This window comes from Diabrotica undecimpunctata, chromosome 1, assembly GCF_040954645.1.
Source record: "Diabrotica undecimpunctata isolate CICGRU chromosome 1, icDiaUnde3, whole genome shotgun sequence".
NCBI lineage: Eukaryota > Metazoa > Arthropoda > Insecta > Coleoptera > Chrysomelidae > Diabrotica > Diabrotica undecimpunctata.
Window position 1 is genome coordinate 192,232,587 of NC_092803.1, and position 26,692 is coordinate 192,259,278.

The following is a 26,692-nucleotide window of genomic DNA, read 5'->3' on the forward strand; positions in this document are numbered from 1 at the left end:
CTGTCCAGAATAACCGAGGTATGTTTAGAATATTTTACCACCCACCGTATAAAAGAAAGAAAGTTATCCTACTTAAAAATTTAATTTTTTTTTCAACCCTTAAAATTTGCTTAAAACTTAAAGAAATATTTTGTGCCGATATTTTTATATACTTCTAATATAATTTTAATAAAAAAATTATAAACATTAAACAAATTCGCTAACTTTGTTTGGATTTGCACATTTAATTATAACAGTTTTACATTGGCCCTTTTTTGTCGTTTACTGTATGATTCTTTTTGAGTAATGATTATTATAAACTACATTTATGAATAAATCTCCAAAATATAAATTTTTGAATCGTCATTATAAGTTTTATTTCACTGTTCTATAAATAGCACACTAGTACTTAGCGTTTTCAAAGTGTGCAGCATGTCAGTATTCAGTTAAATGTGAATATAGTCGGTTCGCTATATTTACGCGGGTTTCGGATTAACAAAATTATGCTAATGACTCATTGATAACCAGTTGCAGTAAACGACTTCCCGGAAAATTAGGTAAAAACTGCATTAATGTTCATATTTTAAAATACATTAAAATAACATTAGGGTAGGTATAAATTTGTTACAATATTGCAGTTGAATTGATTCTTTGCCTGTGTTGACATTGTATGTTTGGTGGAAATATTTAAAAATGCCTAGACGTGTATTAGATGTAGATAGTCTAATTTGTAGTGTACATAAGTATTTTACTGATGAAAAATAAAATGGCGGTCCTTTAAAATCGGTAATGTCTGTTCAACAACGCGTATGTGATGCTCTAGGAATTAGTGACACCAAACTAAGAGGAGTATTACAAAATCGCAATAATGAACGGCCGAAAGAAGATCACCGAAAAACTCGACTATCATTGAAAACGAAAGATATTCCAGATGGAAAAAAATTTGAAATTCGTGATACCATTTATCGAATGCGAGCTAACAAGGAACATGTGACCTTAAATACAATTCTCTTGGAATTAAAAGATAGAAAATTTGACGAAATTGCCAGAACAAGTCTATGGCAAGTGATACATAATTTGGGTTTCAAATTTCAAAAGGGGGATAACAGAAAAGCCCTTTGTGAAAGAAGTTCTGTTGTGCATAAAAGAATTAACTTTCTAAGAAAATATTCTAAATTAAAAGAAGAAAGGTCAAATTTTATATATTTAGACGAAACATGGATATTTTCTAGGGATGTAACCAAGAGAATATGGCAAGATGATAACGTAAAGTCTATCAAACATACTGATGGAGAAGGGAAGCGACACATAATTTTACATGCAGGAGGGAAATCGGGTTTTATAGAAGGTGCTGATTTAATATTTTCATCTAAATCAAAATCAGGTGAGTATCACGATAATATGAACACAGAAATGTTTGTAAAATGGTTACATGAAAAACTTCTCCCAGGTTTAAGTGAGCCTAGCGTAATTATTTTAGACAATGCACCTTACCATTCTGAAGTATTAAACAAAAGTCCAACGAATTCTTGGACTGTTAATAAAATTAAAGAATGGTTGACAAAGGAACATATACCATTTACACAACATATTTTAAAATCAGAATTATTACGCTTGGCAAATATCCACGCAAAACCAAAAACCTTTGTTGTGGATCAGATTATTGAAAGTTACGATCATCAAGTTTTACGTCTGCCACCGTATCATTGCCAGTTTAATCCCATCGAATATATATGGGGAATGGCAAAACAATATTATGACAACCATATTGGACCTGACGGTTATAGCGACGACGCAGTTCGGGAAACTTGGCGAAAGGCACTTTCAATTGTAACTCCAGAAGTGTGGTGCAACTGTATATTCAAGTGCGAGAAACTAATAGAAGATTGGTGGACTCATGAAAATAAAATAAACGAAATAAGTCCAATCATAATAACAATGAATGGTGATGACAGTGATGATGATGACGATTATGATATTTTTGATGATAATGACTGATTTTCATTTTTGTTGGCAAGTTAAATTTTTTTATTTTTCATTAGAAATTCTCTCCATGGAACAAATATACATAGACCATATTTTCTGTGTGAAGTGTAATATAAAATTATTATTAGGTTTATATTAGCCACATTAGACTCCATTAATGAAGTAATTCTCCTTATTATACTGTGAATTATATAAAAGATTTTCCATTATTATTTAATTAAAAAAAGTTATGGATTATTTTTCATTTCATTTGACTAGTTGATACTTCCCCAAAGAGCAGGTAATTAAAACTGGGTACTTACAATAAAATTTTTAATCCGAAACCCGCGTAAATATAGCGAACCGACTTTATGTGCACAAATCGTAGAATTTTTAGAATTGCAATTTGTACAAAAAGTTGAATATTTTATCATATATAGGAGAAAATTCCGCAGTAACTAATATTTAATATTATTTTGGATAATAAATACAAAAATAAAGTAAATGAAATTGTTGTTAAATACTATGGATATAACTAAGTGAGAAGCTGTTCTATTCGGCTACAAATTTTAAAGTATTTGTGGAAGTAACGGATACGGTTATAAATTTTGACTTTTATACTGGCAAAACAATCACTGAAAAGATTTGACCTTATGATCAAGAGTAGTATTTGATATATTTACTGCATTTCTGAACCTGCAAGCCCCTTCCAATTAATCAAAGAAAATCTGCCCATATAAAAAGTCACCATGAGTCAAATTATCTCTTAGAAGGAAACCGTTAAATTTCCTTGATTAAGCGTGAGTATACAATTTACTTTAATTGCTATCGACACATATAACTTCATCTTTCAGCACTAGATGTCTCTAGTAGCATACTCTGGTAATTATTTTTTCTATAATTGCCAGAGTAGTCGGTGCGTTTTGGTTTGGTTTGAGTTTTCTTACAAGCTCTCTCTGATGACGGGAAGACCCAGAAACACGTGTCAGGGAGTGGTAAGAAGCTCAGATTAAATCGAAACGCAACCATTTTCGTATATTTATTGCCTTTACTCGACGCAATGAGTACAAGAAAGATGGTAATTTATATGGGTAAATTGTTGATGCATAGTGGAATATAAATATTCCCAGCATCGCTCTTAATGGCTTGATTAAGCGTGAGTATACAATTTACTTTAATTGCTATCGACACATTTAACTTCATCTTTCAGCACTAGATGTCTCTAGTAGCATACTCTGGTAATTATTTTTTCTATAATTGCCAGAGTAGTCGGTGCGTTTTGGTTTAGTTTGAGTTTTCTTACAAGCTCTCTCTGATGACGGGAAGACCCAGAAACACGTGTCAGGGAGTGGTAAGAAGCTCAGATTAAATCGAAACGCAACCATTTTCGTATATTTATCGTCCTTACTAGACGCAATGAGTACAAGAAAGATGGTAATTTATATGGGTAAATTGTTGATGCATAGTGGAATATAAATATTCCCAGCATCGCTCTTAATGGCTTGATTAAGCGTGAGTATACAATTTACTTTAATTGCTATCTTTCAGCACTAGATGTCTCTAGTAGCATACTCTGGTAATTATTTTTTCTATAATTGCCAGAGTAGTGGTGCGTTTTGGTTAAGTTTGAGTTTTCTTACAAGCTCTCTCTGATGACGGGAAGACCCAGAAACACGTGTCAGGGAGTGGTAAGAAGCTCAGATTAAATCGAAACGCAACCATTTTCGTATATTTATCGTCCTTACTCGATGCAATGAGTACAAGAAAGATGGTAATTTATATGGGTAAATTGTTGATGCATAGTGGAATATAAATATTCCCAGCATCGCTCTTAATGGCTTGATTAAGCGTGAGTATACAATTTACTTTAATTGCTATCGACACATTTAACTTGATCTTACAGCACTAGATGTCTCTAGTAGCATACTCTGGTAATTATTTTTTCTATAATTGCCAGAGTAGTCGGTGCGTTTTGGTTTAGTTTGAGTTTTCTTACAAGCTCTCTCTGATGACGGGAAGACCCAGAAACACGTGTCAGGGAGTGGTAAGAAGCTCAGATTAAATCGAAACGCAACCATTTTCGTATATTTATCGTCCTTACTCGACGCAATGAGTACAAGAAAGATGGTAATTTATATGGGTAAATTGTTGATGCATAGTGGAATATAAATATTCCCAGCATCCCTCTTAATGGCTTGATTAAGCGTGAGTATACAATTTACTTTAATTGCTATCGACACATTTAACTTCATCTTTCAGCACTAGATGTCTCTAGTAGCATACTCTGGTAATTATTTTTTCTATAATTGCCAGAGTAGTCGGTGCGTTTTGGTTTAGTTTGAGTTTTCTTACAAGCTCTCTCTGATGACGGGAAGACCCAGAAACACGTGTCAGGGAGTGGTAAGAAGCTCAGATTAAATCGAAACGCAACCATTTTCGTATATTTATCGTCCTTACTCGACGCAATGAGTACAAGAAAGATGGTAATTTATATGGGTAAATTGTTGATGCATAGTGGAATATAAATATTCCCAGCATCGCTCTTAATGGCTTGATTAAGCGTGAGTATACAATTTACTTTAATTGCTATCGACACATTTAACTTCGTTAAATTTCCTGTTATACATCGAGATCTGACAGAAAAAAATAAGACCTTCGAACGAGATGTCATACGAGGAATAACGAAAATTCAATTTCCTATAAATCCGCCAACCCGCCTAGTCAATGTAGTGATTTTAATTACTTTAATTTTTAGATACATACCATCGTCACATTTCAAAGCTTTTTGGTCTGTTGGATCTATCCACCAAATTGGTGGATTGACCGGGGAGCCATAGACCACGCTGTTTTTCATCGCATCGATTATTACGTGTGAATACTCTTTGTGGAGTTTTACACAACTCATGACGATAGCTGGCACATCAAACTAAAACATCAATACAGTACAAGTTCGTTAAAGAATAAAAAAAGTTATCATCAGTCTAAAAGAAGTTGTTTTAAAAGTTTATTTGAAAAGTGAGTAATATCAGAATTAATTTTTAAATATTTCAAAGCTTTCGCTGCGAATTGTTTTATGTTGATAATAAATACTTTCTGTTTTAACAAGCCATTGACGTATTTTAATTTCTTAAATACTTCAGTTTTTCTTGTGTTCCGGTATTCTGGCCGGTTTTCACGCTACGTCTTATTGTACGTTTTGTTGGATAGGACAAATCCTATACAATAAAACGTGGCATGTAAACAACAAAACGTACGTCTTGTCGAATCGAAATGAAATCCAAGGTCAGATCGTAGAAATGATGGGAGAAGCATAGTTTTGCGAGAACTGATAGGATAAAACCATGGTACAATGAATACAGAAGGTATGATATTGCGCATGACATTTGACAGCTGGCCCAGGAGTGTGACGTAGTCAAGACCGCTCGAACCACCTCGAACCCATTATTACAGCTTAATGTACACATTAATTTTGAAATTATTGGCAAAAAATGATCTAATTTTTTTTTAAATGTTTTGTTTTGGTTATAATTAAATAAAAAATATATTTTCAGTAGTGTAAAACCTTCATTTTTCCTAGGGATTCAGGCGAAATATTAATTTTGTTTTCATACATATACTAATAATATAAGCACTCTTTTTGTATGCAAATACGTTGAAATTTAAAAATTTTCTACAGAAGAAATACTGTGAATAGGTAAATAGTAGTAGATTTACTTATTCTGATTCACTGTCACTCACTTCCAAGCAGTTTTACTGAAATAAAAACAAAATAAATTACAATAAAGAAAAATCTGTTTTACAATTCAATATGGTATTTTAAACGACTTATAATGAAATTTAGTAAAATAAAAAATATACACATTAATATAACCTACCGATTATTATATGAAAAATTTACTTATCAAACAATATAATAATATGAAAATACGACACAAATTAATTCAAACGCAAAACACAATAAATATCGACTTCAGACGACTTTACACCGGCAAGACAGAAGGCTTGTATAAACATAAAAGTTCAACAATAATATCGGTTATCAATGGTTACTATTGCAAATTGCAAGTTATGTGATAATAAATATATTTTAAAGTAACTCATACTGACTGAGTCATCTATTTTATAATAGAAAAATAATGTAGATATATGCTTACATATGTGTCTTTATACAAATATCCACTTCGCAGGGGCTTAAAAAATTTGATAGGTAAAATTTAACCGGCGACCGTATCCCAGACGGGCCCGTAAAAAATTACCAGTAAGGCGCGCCTGTATCTGAGACTTTTGTGTACTTGTGGTGTTTAGTTACTGTTTATTTATACTGTATAGTATTTTTTTTTGTAAAACTGAAAGTTTTTATTTGCCATTGTATATCTGGTTTTGCACCTTTTTCAAAGTGCGCTGTGCAATTGCTTGTTGCAATAGTGACAATGAAGATAAAATCTTTAGGTTTCATACACATTTCCTAAAGATAGTGTGACCAGAAAACTGTGGATTATATATAATACTGCAAGAATTTGTTCTAAACATTTTAAAACTAAAGATTACTAAAGAAATCTACAACAGGAACTTTTAAATTACGTTTCTAAAAAGGGTCTAAAACTCAAACCTGAGGCAGTACCTAGTCTTTATTTGCCTAAATCAAAATCGGCTACCCTTTTAACCAACCAAAAGAAACGCATACAAAGAGCCGAACACAGAGAGTCCAAAAAGTATGTTGAGCAGCTTCTTACTACTTCTAGGTCAACGACGTAAGTCTAAATCTTTATTTTTATTAATTATTAGTCATGAAACCTTAAATGGTTCTTTCATATCGATTTGTTAAGTAAGAAACTAGCCTCAGCCTGCTACTGAGGCTAGTTTCGGTTTCGGAGGAAATCAATTTAGCATCTTCCAAAATAACATATTTTTCTTTGTTAAATCATGTTTATTAAAATATATAATGTTATCATTATTATAAATAATTTTATGAGTAAATATTACAAAAGATGTCATTTAAAATGTTGTGCAATATTGTGTAACCTTACTACACTCATATTCGATGGCCAGCTAGCTCATTCGATATAAATAAAGTTGACTTTATCATTATTTATTTTGATTTTGTGTTGAAAATCTGAAATATCGAACTCTGGAGTATAAGTTAATTAACTTGTACCTACGTGTAATAAAAGATAATTAAAACTTGTTTTATAAAGGATATCTATGTTAACAAAATAACTGTACCAAAAATCAATAAACTTAAATTACATACTTAATTTCAAAATATTATTTATGATTAAATATTATAACAACATAATTTTATCATCTCTTTATAATTACTATAATTAAATTGGCCAAATTATATAAAAAAACTTAAAATTAAAAGTCTTTCCTATACAACTACATTCAAATGTTGCGGGAATAAGCGTTCTTGACTACGTCATGCGCGAAAGCGAACCGATTTTTGAACATTATGTATCATACCTTGTGTATTCATTGTACCATGGGATAAAACGTTACGTGAAAATACATGTTCAGACAAGTCTTCCGATCTTGACTTATTTAACGATTAGTTCCACTGCAGTTCGTTTCATTTTTCCCAAAAAAAGAAATTGTTGAATTGTATAAAAGTTTTTAAGTAGTTATGTTTTAAAACCAAGTAGATTGCATTACAGGTTTCAGGAATTATTTGGCTTAACGCTGGTTTGGATATTATGGTTGTGAACTCTAAGTCCTTGACGCTGCGTCCTGTTGTAAGATATCTGAGAGTTGCTGTGAGTCTTTCATGGGGTGTAATGGCTTTTCTCATGAGGTGTCTTATTTCAATATGTATGGTGTTACCAACTCTAGCAATTGACAATAGGCTGAGGTGTCCATTCGCAAATAATTGCGCCAGTCATCTGGTTCGCCTCTTTTAGTAACGAGACGTGGGAATACTGGCTTCTTTTTAGAAGCCCACTCTCTTGACCATCTTGTCTTTTCCCTCTTCATCCCCTTTTTCCTCAGTCCTAGTAACTTTATAGTTGAAAAACTAAAATAAAACAGCCGTGTTTTCTCCATAATAAAAAAAAAACACTAAACAAACTTCACACAACTCAAGACTCTGAATTAGAAATGAGGTAGAAAACGGAAGGAAAAACATAGTGTGTATACACTGGACAAAACGTGCATTTTGTCGTACGTTTTATATGACCCACAAAACGTACAATAAGACGTAGTGTGAAAACGGGCCTTTACAAATATCCAGTATAATCAGGTTCACATTTTATCATTATTTGGTAAATAATGTGTCTAAATATAATTTAATAGTCTAATCTAGTTTTCTAGTATCTAGTAATCTAGTAATCTACTTCTAGTTAATAATCTAGTTTTTTAATAGTTGAGTTTTTGTTGTTTCCGGTTTTTAGTGTAGTCAGGTTCTAATTTTATTATTTGGTAAATAATAATGTGTCTAAATATTTTAGTTTTTTAATAGTCGAGTTTTTCTTTGTTCCGATATTTAAAATTTCTATTAGTGTAATCAGGTTCTTACTAAGGAAGATATTTGGACCAACCCAATGCAGCGATATAGTTCGTGGAGAATTAAAATGAACCACGAGCTGGATGAACTAATGCAGAGCGCAGATATTGTCAGATTTGTAAAGTCACAAAGACTAAACTGGCTTGGTCACCTAGAAAGAATGCCAGATAATCGAGCTGTAAAAGTAGTCCAGACATGGAAGCCCCAAGGAGACAGAACAAGAGGAAGGCCCCGTAAAAGATGGATAGACGACGTAGAGAGGGATCTTAAACCAATGAACATCAGGCAGTGGCGAAGGAAAGTATCCGACAGGGCAGAATGGAAGAACATTGTTAAGCAGGCCAAGACTCACAAAGGGTTGTAGCGCCAATAGAAGAAGAAGAAGAAGTAATCAGGTTCTAATTTTATTATTTTGTAAATATTAATAGCGTGTCTATTACAGGTATTTATTTATGTTTAAACTGGATCTGGTTCTCATGTTATCATTTGATAAGTATTGCGTCTAAATATTCTAGTTTTTAATAGTCGAACTATGTTTGTTTCCGGTATTAAAAATTTCTATTAGTATAAGGTTCTCATTTTATTAAATATTAAATATTAATAGCTGTAATTATTACAGGTGTTTATTTATGTTTAACTAGATTAGGCGACTTGATGGCAAAGTACCCCTTCTTTTTTATTTTAAGCAATAATAATTTTTTCTATTATTGATGATTGTTTAAAATTTTGATATGTGTATATACAGCGTGTCAAATTAAGTCGGCATCAGATGGGAAATTTTTATATTATAAATTTTACGAAAAAAGTTCTTTATAAAAAGTTGTGTATGGTCTAAAACCTTCTATGCCTACACTACATTATAATATCTGCCATGACGGCTGATCATGTGGTGATGTCACTAGTTATCCCTTACAAAGTTTATATATCCCCTTTACATATAGCCATTGCTGCTGCTACTCGCGTTGCCCACTGTCCTCCCCGAAATAATTCCACGGCAGCATTTAAGGCAAATGACTGTTTACATATAGCTACCACAGTGCTGCATCAGTGTACCATCAGCAACGGAGGGCACAGAAATTACTGTGGCGATGGCTCTGTGTGTTTTAAGTTTACAAAATTATCTTTTTAATACAGAGGTAGAAAAAAAAACATCTATGTCGCAAAAGTCTTTTATTTGGATAATAATTTGAAAATGGTTTCGAACATTTTTTTACAGAGAAAATATGACAACAAGGAACTTTTTCAATGAACTACCTGTGAGGAATACGGAGAGTTTTTTAACTTTTACAGAATTTCACGCATAGATTTTGAAATTTTTCTTCAGAAAATTGAGCCCATGATAAAAAAACAGACTAAAGTAAGAATCCCAATACCACCAAAAATACGTTTGGCAATAACATTACTATTTGGCAATAACATATTTAGCCACTGGGGACAGTTACTAAAGTTTGCATTATTTATTTAAAGTATCATCACCAGCAATTTCACTGCTTGTGATGAAAAATGTCACAAAAACACTCTCACTAGCATAAAGCTCTTAAAACTTCAGCACTTGGTCATTGCTCCACTAAACCATAGTTAAAGAAAAATTTACCAAACAATAAACAAATAAGTCTGTGCACCGACAAGACAGCGAGCAGCATGTAAACAGTCACTATCACTCGCACTGCAAGTCCTTTGATTTTCGTTAAAAAACCGCCAACGAAGGGAGCGTTTGACAGAGGCAGTGGCTTGAGTAATGGCAGCGCGAGCGACGTATTTAAATACTCAAGCTGCCAACTTCTCTGCTCAATTCCCCCCTAACTGCCGCGGAAGTGAGCTGCATGTAAAGGGGGTATTTATGCGACAATGTAATATTTTCATAAACCGGTAAGATAGTTTCGAAACAATTCTATCAGATGTCGCTATTGCGTCCATAACGAAGCCATGATATTGTTGCTTCTAATAAGACAGAGAAGATTAATTTTCACGTTAAGAACGGCTATGAATAACTATTCTGATGAGACTTTTTAAGTCGAAATACGTATCAATAGATACATAGACGCTTTGAACGTGAAATCAAATCTTTTCTGTCTTTTTCATTTCATTTCATTTTCATAAACATTTTGAGCGTTGACTCATTAAACTGATAAGTCGATAGTTGCTACACTGTCTGGCATTCCTTTTCTTCGGAATAATTGTAAATATTGATTCTAACCAGTTGTCTGGTAATTTACCGCTGTTGTATATCTTGTTAGAGTGACAAAAATGGATGGCATCAGAAATGAGGAGATAAAACGAAGAATGGCAGTAGAACAAGACATACTCAGCTACATCGAAGCAAAAACGTTTAATTTGGTATGGACATGTGAAAAGAACAGATCATACAAGGTGGATAGCAAAGATTTCGGATTGGAGCCCAATAGGAAGGAGGAAAAGAGGTAGACCCCGAAGATCATGGAGGGATGAAGTGGACGAGGCCATGGAAAGACGAGACCTTAGAGATGGAGAATGGCAGAACAGAAAGGACTGGAGACGTTGGCTAAAAGAAGGAAGGCGACGACAGCTGTAAAAATCCTTATATAGATCGATAGTATATCTTGTTAAAAAAGGAGGTGAAAATCGCAACACTCTCATCAAAGAATGTTTCGATAGACGAAAATATCACTTAACCTCTAAAAATCGTACTGAGAAGATGAATTGTGCTAAAAATGTCAATTTTCGGACCTCAAAAATATGCAAAAAAGGTTACCACTCCTATTTCCTGGATTTCTCCTAAAACCTCGCCACCTAAGGAGAGAAAACGGCAAAAATAGAAAAGGATATAGAAGACCTACCACTTCTCTACCGGAGAAAAACATACGGAATAGGCCATTGGACTAAATTTTCAGAAAAGCGCGGCCGTTGCAAGAAACCGGGATTACTAGGCGTGCCAAAAGTAATATGTAAAAAATGTAAGTAAACTTATGCTTTACGCCTAATTGTAATTGCTTTGTGGACTTTCATAAAAATTAACTTTTTTTCCCATTGGAACTTGAGAGTCACAAACCCTATTGAAAGAGATTTAAAAAAAAATCTTCACAAATATTTTAATTTTATCCTGTCCTGGAAGTACATAACAGTAGAAATATTTTTTGCAGTTAAAAAAAAATGAGCAGTACAGGGTTAACCTGCACCGCAATGGATATTTCTCTTTAAAAACTTTCTAATATTCCCCAATTAATTCCTCTTAATATTTGACTAAACGGTTCTTTATTACGTTTTTTACAGTCTTGTCGTATATTGAGTTCAGCGATATCTCTGTAGTAATTGCAGTTTTAATATCTGCTTTTTCATAATTAGAATTTTTATTGCCTTCGACCACTTTTGTTTCTAGTTGCTCTTGATTTGAAAGTACAATTTTTCATATCCTGTAAAAAATTTGTGACGTTTCCTACCATTTCTTTTAACTCTTCATTAGAGAAAGATAATCAAAAATCAAAAAAATATTTTCAATAAAAATATTCAATATATCTAAAGTTAGGCAAATAAAAGTTTCTTACCTTTGTTTCGTTAAAATCCCACGGAAGGAAGCTAAATTGCATAGTTGGCATAAAAGTGTTGGCTTGTGTCCATCTTACAAAAAGTTCTGCGTCTGGTTGCTCGCCATATCCATTACCACCGATCATATCCGGGAGCAACCTTTGAAACAGTAAATTCAAATAATTAAGTAATGGCATTTAGGAAAGGTGCAAGTACTTGGGAAGCAAGGCCTGGTCGCATACTGATAACAGACACTCAGTTGATACAACGTGATCTGTTCGTACGTTTTATAGACCACCGTAAGGCACTTGTCATATAAAATACGATAAACTTGTGAAAATACCTAATAAAGTAAGACTATAGGAAAACAGGTTTCATACTATGTTTTCTGTTTTTATAAAATTGAATAAAGTGGTGGATTTGACCGTTACTTGATGGAAATTCATTTTATCTAAGAATAAAACACTGAAAACTTTTCTGTCTGTTTTCTATTATTGAAAGCCCTTTTATGTTCTGCTGTACGTTTCATAAAAGTTCTACCAGTTTGACCGATGTATTCCTTTCTTTTTTATGTATTTGGCTATTTTTGTTGATGTTTTGTATTATTGTCGATGTATATGTAATCGAGCAGAAGGTACTGGATTTTTTCTTTGGTGGTGAAAATAATAATTTCAGGGTTTCTTATGTAGTTTTTGATTTAAAAATTTATATATTTTGTGTTCGTTTTACCCATTGTTTACTGCTATTTGCTTAATGATATTCAGTTAAATCTTGAAGTTATTATATTTATCTTTACATGCTATGGTAGGCAGCCAATTTATGTTGTGTAGGATGGGATGGGCAAAGATTTAACATTAGCTCTTAAAGTACGACTAACAAAATGTTACGTATACAGTGTACTATACTATGAAGTGGAATCATGGACGTTAAATCTATACACAATGAGACGACTTAACGCCTTTGAAATTTGGACCTATAGAAGAATTATGAGGGTTTCCTGGGTAGATAGAGTTACAAATAATGAAGTACTGAGAAGAATAGGTTAAGAGAAGGAAGTTGAACTTACAATTAAAGAAAGAAAGCTACAGTATCTCGGACATGTGATGCGGGGCGAGAAGTATGGCATCCTGCGACTCATAATGCAAGGAAAGATAGATGGCAGAAGAAGCATCGGAAGAAGACGAATTTCATGGCTCAAGAACCCGAGAGAATGGTTTGGATGCAGCTCAAAACAACTTTTTAGAGCTACTGCCTCAAAAATTAAAATAGCTATGATGATTGCCAACCTCCGTAGCGGAGATGGTACCTGAAGAAGAAGAAGAAGGATGGTATGTTGAATTGTGTATAGTCGTATCAGTATCGGAAGGTTTATGAAATATGGGGAACTCATGTTTGTTTTTAATTCTGGTAATTTTTACTTTACTTACTTTACTTAGTCCTAAGCCTTTCTACCGTTAGGTGTAAGGCTGGTGGGGTTAAGATTTGCACTGTTGTCTCCATGCTATCCGGTCTTGTGTTAGATTTCGTGCACTTTCCCATGTCAATCCTTTCTTCTCAACTTCTTTTCTGATTTCGTCTACCCACCTAACTCTTGGTCTTCCTCGTTTGTTTTTCCCTTGCATTCTCGTTTCAAACACTCGTTTTGTTAATCTTTCATTCGACATTCTACACACGTGTCCGAACCATCTTAGTTGCCCCTCTACTATTTTTTCGTTTATTGGTTCTAGTTTTAGGTTTTGTCTGATTGTTTCGTTTCGTATTTTGTCTGTCCTCTTTCTGTTTGCTATTTTCCTCAGGAACCTCATTTCCATAGCATTGACTCGAGATTTTTGTCTCCCAGTCAATGTCCATGACTCGCTATTATACATGATTGTAGGTCTAACTACTGATTTAACGACTGCCGTTTTTACCTTCTTCGGTATTTCTTTTTTTCCCAAAAATGTTGTTTTCATAGTGTTAAATAAGCTTCCTGTTCGTCCCATTCTCTCATTTATTTCCATGTCTTGTTTACCGTTTGATTCAATTATTGCTCCTAGGTATTTAAAATGTTCCACTTGTTCTAGTTGTTTTCCGTTTAATTGTATTGCGTGTGTCTTTCTCTTATTTGAAATTATCATTGTTTTTGTTTTCTCTGTATTTATTTTCATATTTATGTTTGACAGTTCTTCTTCTAGGATTTCAAGGTTGTTCTGAAGGTCTTCTCTGTTTTCTGCTATCAAAACCATGTCGTCTGCGAATAGAAGCTCTGATAGTTGAGTCTGTTTCATTTGCCAGTATCCTAATATTAGTTTTCTCATTCTTCTCTTGGCTTTCTTTATTGCTGTCTGGTAATTTTTAAATCTATAATATTTGTGGATTGTTTCTATTGTGAATTTAATATGACTATATAGTAAATTATTATATAATAAGAATTGTCAAGTTAAAATGCGTTAGGCTTTCACGGCCATCGTCTAATTTGTTAAACTGTTTATTCGGGCTGTTAGGCCATTGTCCTCTGAGATTAGTTCTCGACATTTCGCCCACACTAGCGGTTGGCATCTTCTGGAGATGTTACTGCTTCGCTTGTAAGCTTGTCAGTTTCAGCTTACAAGCTTACAGGGTAGTACCAACAGAAGTAAAAATTTTACTTATGTTGGCACTACCCTGAGTCAAAAATTAATTTTTTGCATCAGATTTTAGAAAATTTTGAAACCGTTCTATACTCTTAAAAATTCAATAATAATCTAGTTTTCAAAAAATAATTTATGTTTGAAATGTCTTCATAGTAACCTAATGAAAATGCTAAAAGATCAGACAATTTGCCCTCTGAACTAAATCACAAAGCTACGGACGTCGATATACAGATGCCCTCTATACGTACTTACATTGTATAACCCACCATATTCATTTGTATAAGTGTCGTCACCAAACTTTTTAATCCGTTATGATAATTCCAATTTGATGTTTTATCCAACATGCGCGTGAATATAGGCAGGTCTTGAGTCCTGTGAAACAAAATAAATTGAGATTAAAATATCGCAACATAACAAAAATTAATAATAAATATTTTCTATAAGTCAAATGACATAGATTATAGACTATAGACTTATCCTTACAGACTAAGGAATCAGACTAAGGACTTTGAAAGAAGTTGCTGAACGAGATGTATGATTCCGTCTCTAGTTTACAAGTTCGCTATCAGTTTGTTGCAGTGTCCGTACTCAGTTCAAAATGCTGTAAGCATGTATGCTTGCAACTATCAACAAGTCTGAACATTATGAACCCTCATTTAGGCGGTACGTCTCTTCAAGGTGGGGCTACTCGCTTTGTTTTGCGATAGTTAGGAGTGGGGAAGAGCAATGTCAGTTGCAAATTGGGATGATAGGTCTGCTATCAGGAGGAACTTAAGTTTGATGGTAGTGTTGATTAGAAGAGTGAAGTTGAAAGTTTTATCGAGCCACTTAGTAGTGTGGAAGGTAGTTTATGTGTTACCACCTAAACTTTGGAAACGGCTCTTGGATCAGCATTTTTGGCTTGCAGCTTAGGTTATCTACGATATCTTATTGGTGTATTTTCTAAGGCATCGTGATACGTATGAGAAAGTTAGTTTCCAAGCAAGTTGGGAAGCTTAGCTGGGAGGAATGGAGCTTTCTTAGGTCGCCTGGTGGGTATGTGCCCTAGGGGATGGCAGGAAATCTTTAGGATCTCTTTTGCTCTGATGTTAACGCTATCTATCGTGTGCGGTGCCTATTTTTTACTGAGAGAACAGATTCTGTTCTCTATTGTGGTGATGTTGGTGAGTAGGTGAATTAATGCCGATTAAGAATCTGCACGTTTTTCATGATTTTTCTGAGATTTTTTCTTTGTTGATTTATGATTCCGTCTCTAGATTAACAAGTTCGTTATTAGTTTGTTGCAGTGTCTTTAGTCAGCTCAAAAGCTGTAACCATGTATACTTGAGACTACCAACACACGATTCTTTTCTATTATTACCACAACAGCGTTCAAATCATGAAGCTCTCCCTTATAATCTCTTGACTCTTGATTCTCTTCAACATGGGATGATTGTTGTTACCATTTTAAAATTATGCCACGTATTTTTTGTATTTTATTTGCTTCTAGGTGAGCGGAAATTGCGATTGCTGTTAGTAGTTATTGCTTAAACAGTGCTTTTTAGATTATATAGTCGATTTCAATCTAAGGTTCTTCATGCCATCACTGATGCATTGTGGTTCATTCCAAATACAGACATTTACAGGGACTTGAAGATCGAAACAGTAAAGCAAATAATTGATAAAAGTAGTGTTCTAGTTAATAGTCATTGGACTAAACTTGTTTATAGGTAACAGATTGTATTTTCAAACAAATAAAATAAAATATACGGAAAGAAAGTAGAGGGTTCTTTAAAGGTGTATAAGAGTTTTTGTGTATGTATTGAATCTCTCTGTAAACGATTAGAGCAGTCTGACCCTGTTTGTTGCCTGTCTAAAATACAATCTACTACTGTATTTATATGCTCAGAGGAAAGCGTAGACAAGATTGTATTTTTTAATGGTAACTGTTTCATTTGCAAAAAGCAGAATTTGGTTACGAAGAATATTTGAATCTTTAAGATCGCTATTGTATATTATAACTATATTATAATTGTACAACAAAGGAACTAGAATGAAATCTTGTAGAACTTAGATCTTAGTAATGATATGCATTGAAAAACTAATCGTTAATATTAATTTTTACAGACCTATTAGAATGCAGGCCAATGTCAATTAGCTTTCTAATTAATTTGTCATCCCAACCTTAATCGAAAGACAAAAGTGAACATCAAAGAATGTGACTATGACGATGTTGTTATTGTTTATGGATTGTTTTATATTGACTTTTGTAATTGGTGCAAATTTATATTGTAACATTTGAGTAGTGTGATATTCTAAGAAAATAATCATGGCAGGTTATCATTCATCTAGAAAACCTCGTTATAAGTTAACTAATGTAACATAAATCAGCGTTCCTACCAATTAGTAAGCATAACCAAACAATTATTAGATGTTAACTCTTTTAAATGACAAAGAATGATTCGTTTTGACAAAAGTATAAGTAGTTCGTGGGTAATAATTTCTTTTTTATTTTTACTTTAAAATTATTATATGCTTGTAGAAGTTTATGCATTGTTTTAATAACAAGGACCAAAAAAAAAACAATGATTAATGAGAAAGATTATTACCTCCAGCCAGACCTCACTTCTATCAAATTTCCAAACGTGGCACAAATTCGTAGGTACTTTCCAGAAAAGATGTTTGGAATTAATTCCTGATCCACAGTCTTATACACAGCAGGCTAAAATGTTTTATAACGATTAAAACAATAATTCATAATTAAATTTTTTGTAGAACCCCAATCGCTATAATGTTGGGGAACCATATGAATGTTGGTCCTATGTGAATAGTACAACTGAACCAATCTAAGTCGCGCCACCTACATTTTGAATCTAACAATAAAACAAATTGAGCTGTGGCTGGGCGGTAACCTACCAGCGGGGTCATAGGTGGCGGAAAATATATTAAATCAGCGGCGATACTAAAGGGTACACTGAGTATGCCTTAGAAAAACATACATAAAAAATGCTAGAGAAACCCAGGCAGCATTTTAGGTTAGGTTTATTAGCTGAGGCTGATTAGGAGTTAGCTAAAACGGCAAAAATGCTTCTCTCACTCCGGTAAAGAAAAGACATGGAAGTTCACTCTAGTATATTCTTCCAAAAAATCTAAATGGTAAATGAAAACTAGAAATTGCCTCAGCATTATCAGAGAGTTAATATTCCAGAAGATTATATAATACTTGTTTCCAAATAAGGCCTCCCCCAATCTCACATGGCGATCTTGCGGTGTTACGTAATTATTATGAATAGTTAAGTGCTAAGTGAAGTAAAATTAAAAAAAAATATATTCAGATTTAAAGCTTGAAATGAACTTGACGCAAGCCCAGTTTGAACAAATAAACACAGTTTGAAGAGGGTGATTTGATAATTTGGATTCGATTTACAATTTGGCGTTATCCCATGAAGATGTGTTTTCGTCTTACTTAACTACTTAATATTGAAATAAGCCTGCCGGCGATAATGTTATGAAAATCACTTGCAGACAAAAATGTAAGCGACGTCAGGAATCAAATTAAATTCATTTTGCTTGACCTGAACTTTAAGAAGCATATAAAATGATAAAATCCTTCCCCAGGAGCACATATATTATATATATATATATATATATATATATATATATATATATATATATATATATATATATATATATATATATATATATTGTAATGATGTTTTATTATTTGTGAATATTTTAATGAGCAATGAGTGTTTTTTAATAATATATATATATCGGGTTTTTATCGCGGTTCTCAAAGAATTAGTTTGTAAGCACTTTTTGAAATTATCTTTATTATATCTATTATGCAACACACATATATATCTAATATAGACAATGTAAATTTAAAACAAACTATTCTTTAAATTGAAATTCTTATGACACTAATTAAATTATATAAACAATGTAAATTTAAAACAAACTATCTTTAAATTGAAATTCTTATGACACTAACTAAATTATATTAACAAAATTTTGTACCTTTCTGTCACTGAATGCCTAAATGAAACTGTTCTCCAAAATAAAGATTTTAATCACCACTCAATGTCTTCGTTCTCAGCCTCGGTTATCTTTCTTTTGTAAACTTGCCTTGCCAAATACTCCACAATGTTTTAATTATCAGCTTCCACCATTTTAGAATATTTTTCTTCTTAATAGTATTTAAAAATCAGTAAAATATTGTTCTTTCTTCTTTTCTATTTATTCTTCCTTCTAATAATCTTTATTTCTCTTCCAATCACCATATATATTATATAATTTCAATTTTCAATTAATACTCTCTTCCATTATCCAATAACCATTTATACATAACATAATTTTTAATCTTCAATAATATTCTCTTTATTCTGTTTCTTAATCTTCATTGAACTTACTATATTGAACACCTGGACCTTCTGACTGATTATCTTGAAAATCTGACTAACTGACTGACTTTCTGTCCTTACTATCTTAAAATTACTGAACAACTGACTTCACTATATTGAAAATATGACCAACTGACTTTATACTGACTTCATACTAACTGTGTCTATTCTCTGTTCCACATTTCTTATTTGATTACTATTTATTTGGATATTTTGTTGTATATCGTCTAATTTTTCTTCTGTGTTTCTTCTGTCTTCGTTAATTTTTACTTCTAAGTTACATTTCTGCAACTCTATTTTCTGTTCTATATCTATCTTATTATCTTGAATAATCCTATTTACTTCTGTCCTCTCATTTTCTATCCTTTTCTTGTAGTCATGCCGTATATTTTTTATTTCATTTGCTACTTTTTTCTCTGCAGATTCAAGTTTTTTATCTATTTTTTTTCTATTTGTTTTACAATTTTATTATTATTATCTCCTATTTTCTTTTCTAATTTTCTATAATTCTCTTCCATTTTTTTCGTATTCTCTTCCATTTTTTGTTCCATTTTTTCATGTCTTCTTTGACTTTTTTCAAATTCTCTTCCATTTTCTGTTCCATTTTTTTCATGTTTTCTTTGACTTCTCTTGAATTCTCTTTCATTTTTTTCGTATTCTCTTCTATTGTCTTGTTCATCTGCATCATTAATGACATCAAAGCTGCCATATTGACATTTTCCTCTCTTTCTGGATTTATTTCTGCAGTATATTGTGGAGCTTGAACTAAAATCTCCTCTTGTACAGGTTGTGTTTCTACTTCAACATCTTCTTCATTCTTTTTGCTTCTTGTGCCTTTCTTTCCTTAAGACATTTTGAGACTTTACTTGTTCAAATATAATTAAAAATAAAATCTATAATTTTTTCTTTCTAATGAAAATTAATTTAATTATATGAGAGCACTTATCTTCCCAAACTAATTCTTTTAAATAGAGAGCCACAGCGGTGGGCGCCAAATTGTGATGATGTTTTATTTGTGAATATTTTTAATGAGAAATGAGTGTTTTTTAATAATATATATATATATATATATATATATATATATATATATATATATATATATATATATATATATATATATATATATATATATATATATATATATATATATATATATATATATATATATATATATGGTTTTTATCGCGGTTCTCAAAGAATTAGTTTGTAAGCACGTTTTGAAATTATCTTTATTATATCTATTATGAAACACACATATATATCTAATATAGACAATGTAAATTTAAAACAACTATCTTTAAATTGAAATTATTATGACACTAATTAAATTATATAGACAATGTAAATTTAAAACAAACTATCTTTAACATTGAAATTCTTATGACACTAATTGAATTATATTAACAAAATTTTGTACCTTTCTGTCACTGAATGCCTAAATGAAATTGTTCTCCAAAATAAAGATTTTAATCACCACTCAATGTCTTCGTTCTCAGCCTCGGTTATCTCTCTTTTGTAAAATTGCCTTGCTAAATACTCCACAATGTTTTAATTATCAGCTTCCACCATTTTAGAATATTTTTCTTCTTAATAGTATTTAAAAATCAGTAAAATATTGTTCTTTCCTCTTTTCTATTTATTCTTCTTTCTAGTAATCTTTTTTTCACTTCCAATCACCATATATATTATATAATTTTAATTTTCAATTAATACTCTCTTCCATTATCCAATCACCATTTATACATAACATAATTTTTAATCTTCAATAATATTCTCTTTGTTTTGTTTCTTAATCTTCATTGAACTTACTATATTGAACATCTGGACCTTCTGACTGACTATCTTGAAAATCTGACTAACTGACTGACTTTCTGTCCTTACTATTTTAAAATTACTGAACAACTGACTTCACTATATTGAGATTATGACCGACTGACTTTATACTGACTTCATACTGACTGCTTACTGACTAACTGTCCCTTTTTCCAAATCACCGAGTATTTATATTTTTTCAATGTTCCAGAATCATCTGGAAAGAAATCATATTCGAATTGTTCTATTTCCTAAATATATGAACGTTCTCGAATAGTCTACCTCGCAAACAGGGTTAACTTCCGTGTTCTAGAGAATTCTTTACTTTTCTACTGAGAATTTCACTAACATTTAGGCCCTTCAGATCAGAATACAAACCTATATGCAAATCAAACACCCCAAACCAACAAATTACACTATAAATCCGCAATTATATGTAAATTAAACATCTCAAATCAACAATTAACCCCATTTTACATTCGTAATTATTACTTAACTGTCACTTATTCAGAGTATATTTGGTTGCCTATGCACATGACTTACTTAAATACATCACAATTATTAAAAAAAAAGCTTTTTACACTTATTATATGCTAATTTCTTAAGAATACCCTCATATAAATAATTTTTATAATATTCTCTAGTATATAACTTATAAATTATTTCTTGAATCACTATTTAATTTTACTAATTAAAACTCATAATATTATTATGCTAATTTCTTTTATATTTATTATTATCTCAATATATATATATATATATATATATATATATATATATATATATATATACATATATAAAATTTAGCTCTCTAGGTCAAGAAGGCTCATGGCTTGGTTTGGGTAGTCTCATGTTTGGCATCCTTTGGATATGCCTCGGCCATCTCAGTCTTTGTGATTTGATGATTTCTACTAGGAGCATTTGTATATGGTGACCACCATATCTAGTTGTAATGGAAGTTAGACCCAAATAAAAGAGTAAAAGTGGTAAGTAAAATAGAGATAACACAACTAAAAAATAACAACAGAAAGAAACAAGTAAGTCTTAAGGCCAACAATAGAAACGATGGCGAATACAGAAAGAAATGGTGTCAAGGAAGAGATATGGACCAATTTAAAACAAAAATAATCAAGAGTTAAGAAGAAGAAATCGGATTCACGAAAAATAATGAAAACTACTGAATAACGAAAGAAATAAAATCTGCGCAAAATAAAAAATATCTAAAAAGAAAGGAAAACAGAATACAACGCCAATCATTGATTCTATGTTTTCAAATGCCTTACCAAGGTGACCAAGTCATCCTAAGAGCTTCGCTCAAGTAATGGAGACAGATTTCTTTCCAAATCTGTTTTAAACTTTCTTTGTATGTTGTTGAATGTATAGCCAAATTTAGTGTTAAATATGTCTTAAGACATTGATTGATGAACCAGATGTCAATTTTTAACACTTCTCTTTTTGTAGAGAGTCGTTGTAGAAGAAATTATTTCCTATTCTGTCATTTGTCATAAGTGTGTACAAAAACATATCAGTCTTTTTATTTTTTAATCTACAGTATGGTAGTGGATATCCAAAAGTTCCTTAAACTGTGTACAAAGAAAGATCTTTAACATATTAACAAGTCTACAATAAAAGTAGCATTGTTTTTTTTTCAATTATTACCAATATTTGTTATTTATCAGCTCTTAAGTTTCCAATTATGTTACATACTCACCTGAGGACTAAAGTCAGTCTCCCCAGCATCAAATTTAAAACTGTCGAAGCCTATATCTGTTTGAAGTTTTTTAACCCTTTCTAGCCACCATTCAGTTGCTTCGGGGTTTGTAAAATCTATGACATACGCATCGTCGCTATTCCACCACCATCCTGTATGACGCCCATATTTGTCACTCACGAAATATCCTAAAATATTTTTATTTTTATTCTATTTGTATTTGTTTTAAATAATTTTTTTACTTATTAAAGACTAAACAGTTAATATTGCCCAACTGCTCATTAATGCGTGTCTGTTTTCATGCCTTATTGTATTATTCATTGTATATGTTTGGAAAAGTGTCAAGACTCATTTAAATATTTTATTTTTAATATTCAGAATATGACCTTATTTAGTTTTAAATCTTTTATTTAATCATAGTATGTTAGCTAAGTATAATATGGCTTTAGTTCATCCTTTAAATTCTCGAACTCAAATTGGCTGATTAATTATTGTCAAGTTCTGAGAATTCACTTGTCTGAAAACAACATGTTTTTGGGAAACATTTATCAACCCAAACACTTCAGAGTCCTTAAGGAAACGTACCCATTCTTTGTGTAGAAAGTTTAAAATGCCACTTTAAGCTTAATTTACGGCTATTCAAGGAGGTCCTAAGAACAGAAGAATCACCCAAATGGATTTGCGTACATACATATTTTGTTTCGTATGATCGGCCACTCTACACCAACCTCTCGTCAAGAACACAAGCAAGCAAACCAGCATCGGGTGTGCATCCCATTTTTACCCTTAGACCTTAGATTCCGAGCGAGGCCCAACCACAGACAAAAGGTAAGTGAATCTCATATAGAATTGACAATAAGATATTAAATCTGCCAATTGTTATTTGAATTGCATTTTATTTTACATATCCATTTACGAACATTTGCTATTTTTCGCTAATTAACTTACAAACAAATTATTTCATTTTTTCGTTAATATTATTTATCGAATATCATTTAACCAGCGACCTCATTAAGTTTTATACAAAACAGTATATATTCTATTATTGATCTCTATTCTTAATTACTCCGTATGTATTTATGAATTTCTTAACAACCTGTTTCTACTACTTGAGGAATAACGTGATATACTTTCTCAGTTGCAAAAGTTGCGATCGAAACAACAAGACGACCTAGAAAGGTATGCCGAACAACGAAAAAAAGTAAAGAAAATCCTAAGAGTGCGGAAAAGAAAGTATATAAATGTTAAAGTAAAGCGTATCGAACAAAATTATAAGAAAAATGAAATAAAAAAATTTTTACAAATAAGTACAATACATTAAAACTGGGTATCAGGGAAGAACGATGAAGGTAAAGGATTAGCAAGGAAACCTGATAGTGGGCGAAGACCAAATATGTGAAAGGTGGAAAGAATATTTCGAAGAGATGCTAAATGACAGAGTAACTAATGAAGAAAATTATAATGTTCCTAAACCTCAAATAGTAATAGAAGAAATACCAGAGAACTTAAAATATGGAGGAGAGACTTTAATAAACCAACTTAGTGAGCTAATACTAGAGTGTAGGATACCGAAGAATTGCCTCTAGAATGAAACAACTCCATTATAATTCCTATACATAAAAAGGAAGATAGAACTGAATGCGTAAACTATAAAGGAATATCCTTCTTAGAGGTAATATACAAAGTGCTCGCCATACTAATTAAAAAACGATTAGAAATATACGTAGAGAAGAATTTAGGAGAATACCATGCAGGATTTCGCAAGAGAAGATCAACAATCGATCAATTTTTTATGCTAAAACTAATCCTGATCAATTACTATGAATACGAAATTTCAACATAACTACTTTTCATTGATTACAAAGCCGCTTACGATACAATAGACAGAAACAAATTAATAGAAACGCTAAAAAAATGTCAAGTGCCAGAAAAAATAGTAAGATTGGTAAAAATGACATTTAGATAAACCATTTGTGCTGTGAAATGCAACGGTACAGTCTCAGAAGAATTCGAACTGAAAAAAAGTGTTTGCCAAGGAGACCCGTTGTCTACCTTGCTATTCAATATATAGTTCTAGCAAAAATTGTAAGGGTTAGTGGGATAAATAGGTTCGGCACTATTTTATATAAAGAGCACCAATGTTTAGCATACGCTGATGATGTGGTTCTCATTTCAAGAAATGGAAAAGAACTGGCAGGTATAGCAAAAATACTGATTCAGGAAAGCTCTAAAATGGGACTGAAAGTTAACATTAATAAATCCAAGTACATGCAAATCTCGAGCAAAAAAAATATACACCAGGGGCTTTTTTAAATTTTAGGTGGAGGATGGATCAGTTGTAGAATTCGAGAAGGTTGAATATAATATGTACTCATGTACTCTTGTTGATAAGACATGTAAGGAAAAAATTGAAATCAATCTGATGCTGACCAAGAGCAGCAGATATGCTGGAGCCATAAGCAAGATAATTAAGGCTAAAGATATATCTCGTGATACAAAAATAAGAGTATACACAACTATAATTAGAGCCACAATGCTTTACATTACCGAGACATGGACTATGAATAAAACCATACAGAACATAATATTAGAAGCATGGGAAAGAATATTTGGTGAAAAAGTCGTAGAGGGAGAATGGACAAGACGAACTAATGTGGAAAGATTAAGACAGAAGTGTACAAATTGTATGGTAGCTCTACAATAACAAAAGTGATGAAAAAACGTAGACCAGAATGGCTCGGACATCTATGGTGTAGGTGTAGTGTAGCAAATAATGCAAGGTAATAGACTAATCAAGAATATCGTGTAAAGAGAATACCTAAGGGCAAAAGAAAGAGAGGAAGACCAAGAAAGAAATGGAGAGATGTAGTGATGGAAGATGTCAGAGAGATGGGAATCAGAAATTGGAAGCTGATAGCTAAGAACAGAAAACGATGGAAATTATCCATCCAGAAATGGGCCTAAAAGGCCCGTAACGCTATACATACATACATATCGTTAGTTCAGAATTATACTGTTGTATGTAATATTTTTTGCAAAATCGGTTTTATGGTATTACTAAGTCGTATGTGTCATGGACTTTGCTTCCAGAGAATTTTAGTATTCTATATCACATCCTGTGAGTTTGGCAACCAGAAATACATAGTTCTATTACGATGAATTTTAATTATTAAAGTTACATAATTGTATGTATCAGCTACACCTCGGCAACTCTATAAAACTGTTTGATTTAGAGTAACTTAGTTGTATGTGTCACATACAACTTTGTTATTTTACGTTTGCATTTCAAGCAGCTGAGTATTACGCACACGCACATACAACTTTGTTACAATAGTAGTTTGTTATGACAGATAGATGTATGAACAATTGAAATAACAGAAAACTATAAACTTGTGTGTACTTTTTGTGAGTAATCGATTAAATTGTGTGTGGATAGGGTTTCTGAACAATTTAATTAATTTATATTTCTAAAGAAATTCTAAAATTACTCTAGGAGTAATTGAAACTTGAAATACCAAAAATAAAAAAGTGAGGTTAGTTTTTATCTTTTCAGAAAAATGTTTTGCAAACTTTTGTGACTTTTAGGTTGACTCTTATTTTATTTGTAATGGATTGCAAATTCGCTAATGCGAATTCAGATTCTAAAAATAAAACTTAAAAGATTTAGAGTAAGTTTTTCTTTATTTATTTTATATGGTAAGGAATTTTCAAGCAAATTTAATTATTTTAGCACAGTTCGAAAAAGAGAAGTACAGGGTTTCACTGAAACTATAGATAATATATACCCTACTGACGATGAAATTGAAGAAACTGACATGTCTCTTGGATGTGAAGACTTCATAGATTGCCATGGTTATGATTCAGATAGGCACAGTGAATATGTACCACCTGTTTGTGGAGAAGACTCTAGCGATTCTAATAGCGATGCTGAAAAACCCATTGTTGCTGCAGTTGCAAATAGAACCGAAGGTGTGACTACTCAAATCGAGTTATCCAAAACACCAACTCGCAAAAGACAGAGGAACCCAAGTACTTGGAAAAGTAGTATTAGAAAAGCGGCACATGACGCAGGAAAAGAATACATATCTGTTAGAAGAAAAGTTGTTCCAGCCAAAAAATAAAAACAATAAAAGACTGTACATCTAAGTGTTTGTATAAATGCCAGCAACTTATTACAGAAGATGAAAGGGGACAGATTTTTCAGCGTTTTTACACTTTAACAGAACATGCA

At 32.1% G+C, this 26,692-nt stretch overlaps 1 protein-coding gene across 2 annotated transcripts in view; it reads right to left on the reverse strand.

Annotated features, from left to right (window-relative positions):
* The window catches only part of LOC140432802 (myogenesis-regulating glycosidase-like), a 56,682-nt gene that overhangs the window by 2,441 nt on the left and 27,549 nt on the right, over positions 1-26,692 (reverse strand). For both annotated transcript variants that reach the window (XM_072520920.1, XM_072520919.1), the window contains 5 exons: positions 22,462-22,649; positions 17,145-17,257; positions 14,809-14,928; positions 11,965-12,103; positions 4,708-4,870 (listed from right to left, as the gene is read on the reverse strand). In XM_072520920.1, the coding sequence (XP_072377021.1) occupies positions 4,708-4,870; positions 11,965-12,103; positions 14,809-14,928; positions 17,145-17,257; positions 22,462-22,649 (723 nt within the window). The remainder of the gene's footprint in view (positions 1-4,707; positions 4,871-11,964; positions 12,104-14,808; positions 14,929-17,144; positions 17,258-22,461; positions 22,650-26,692) is intronic.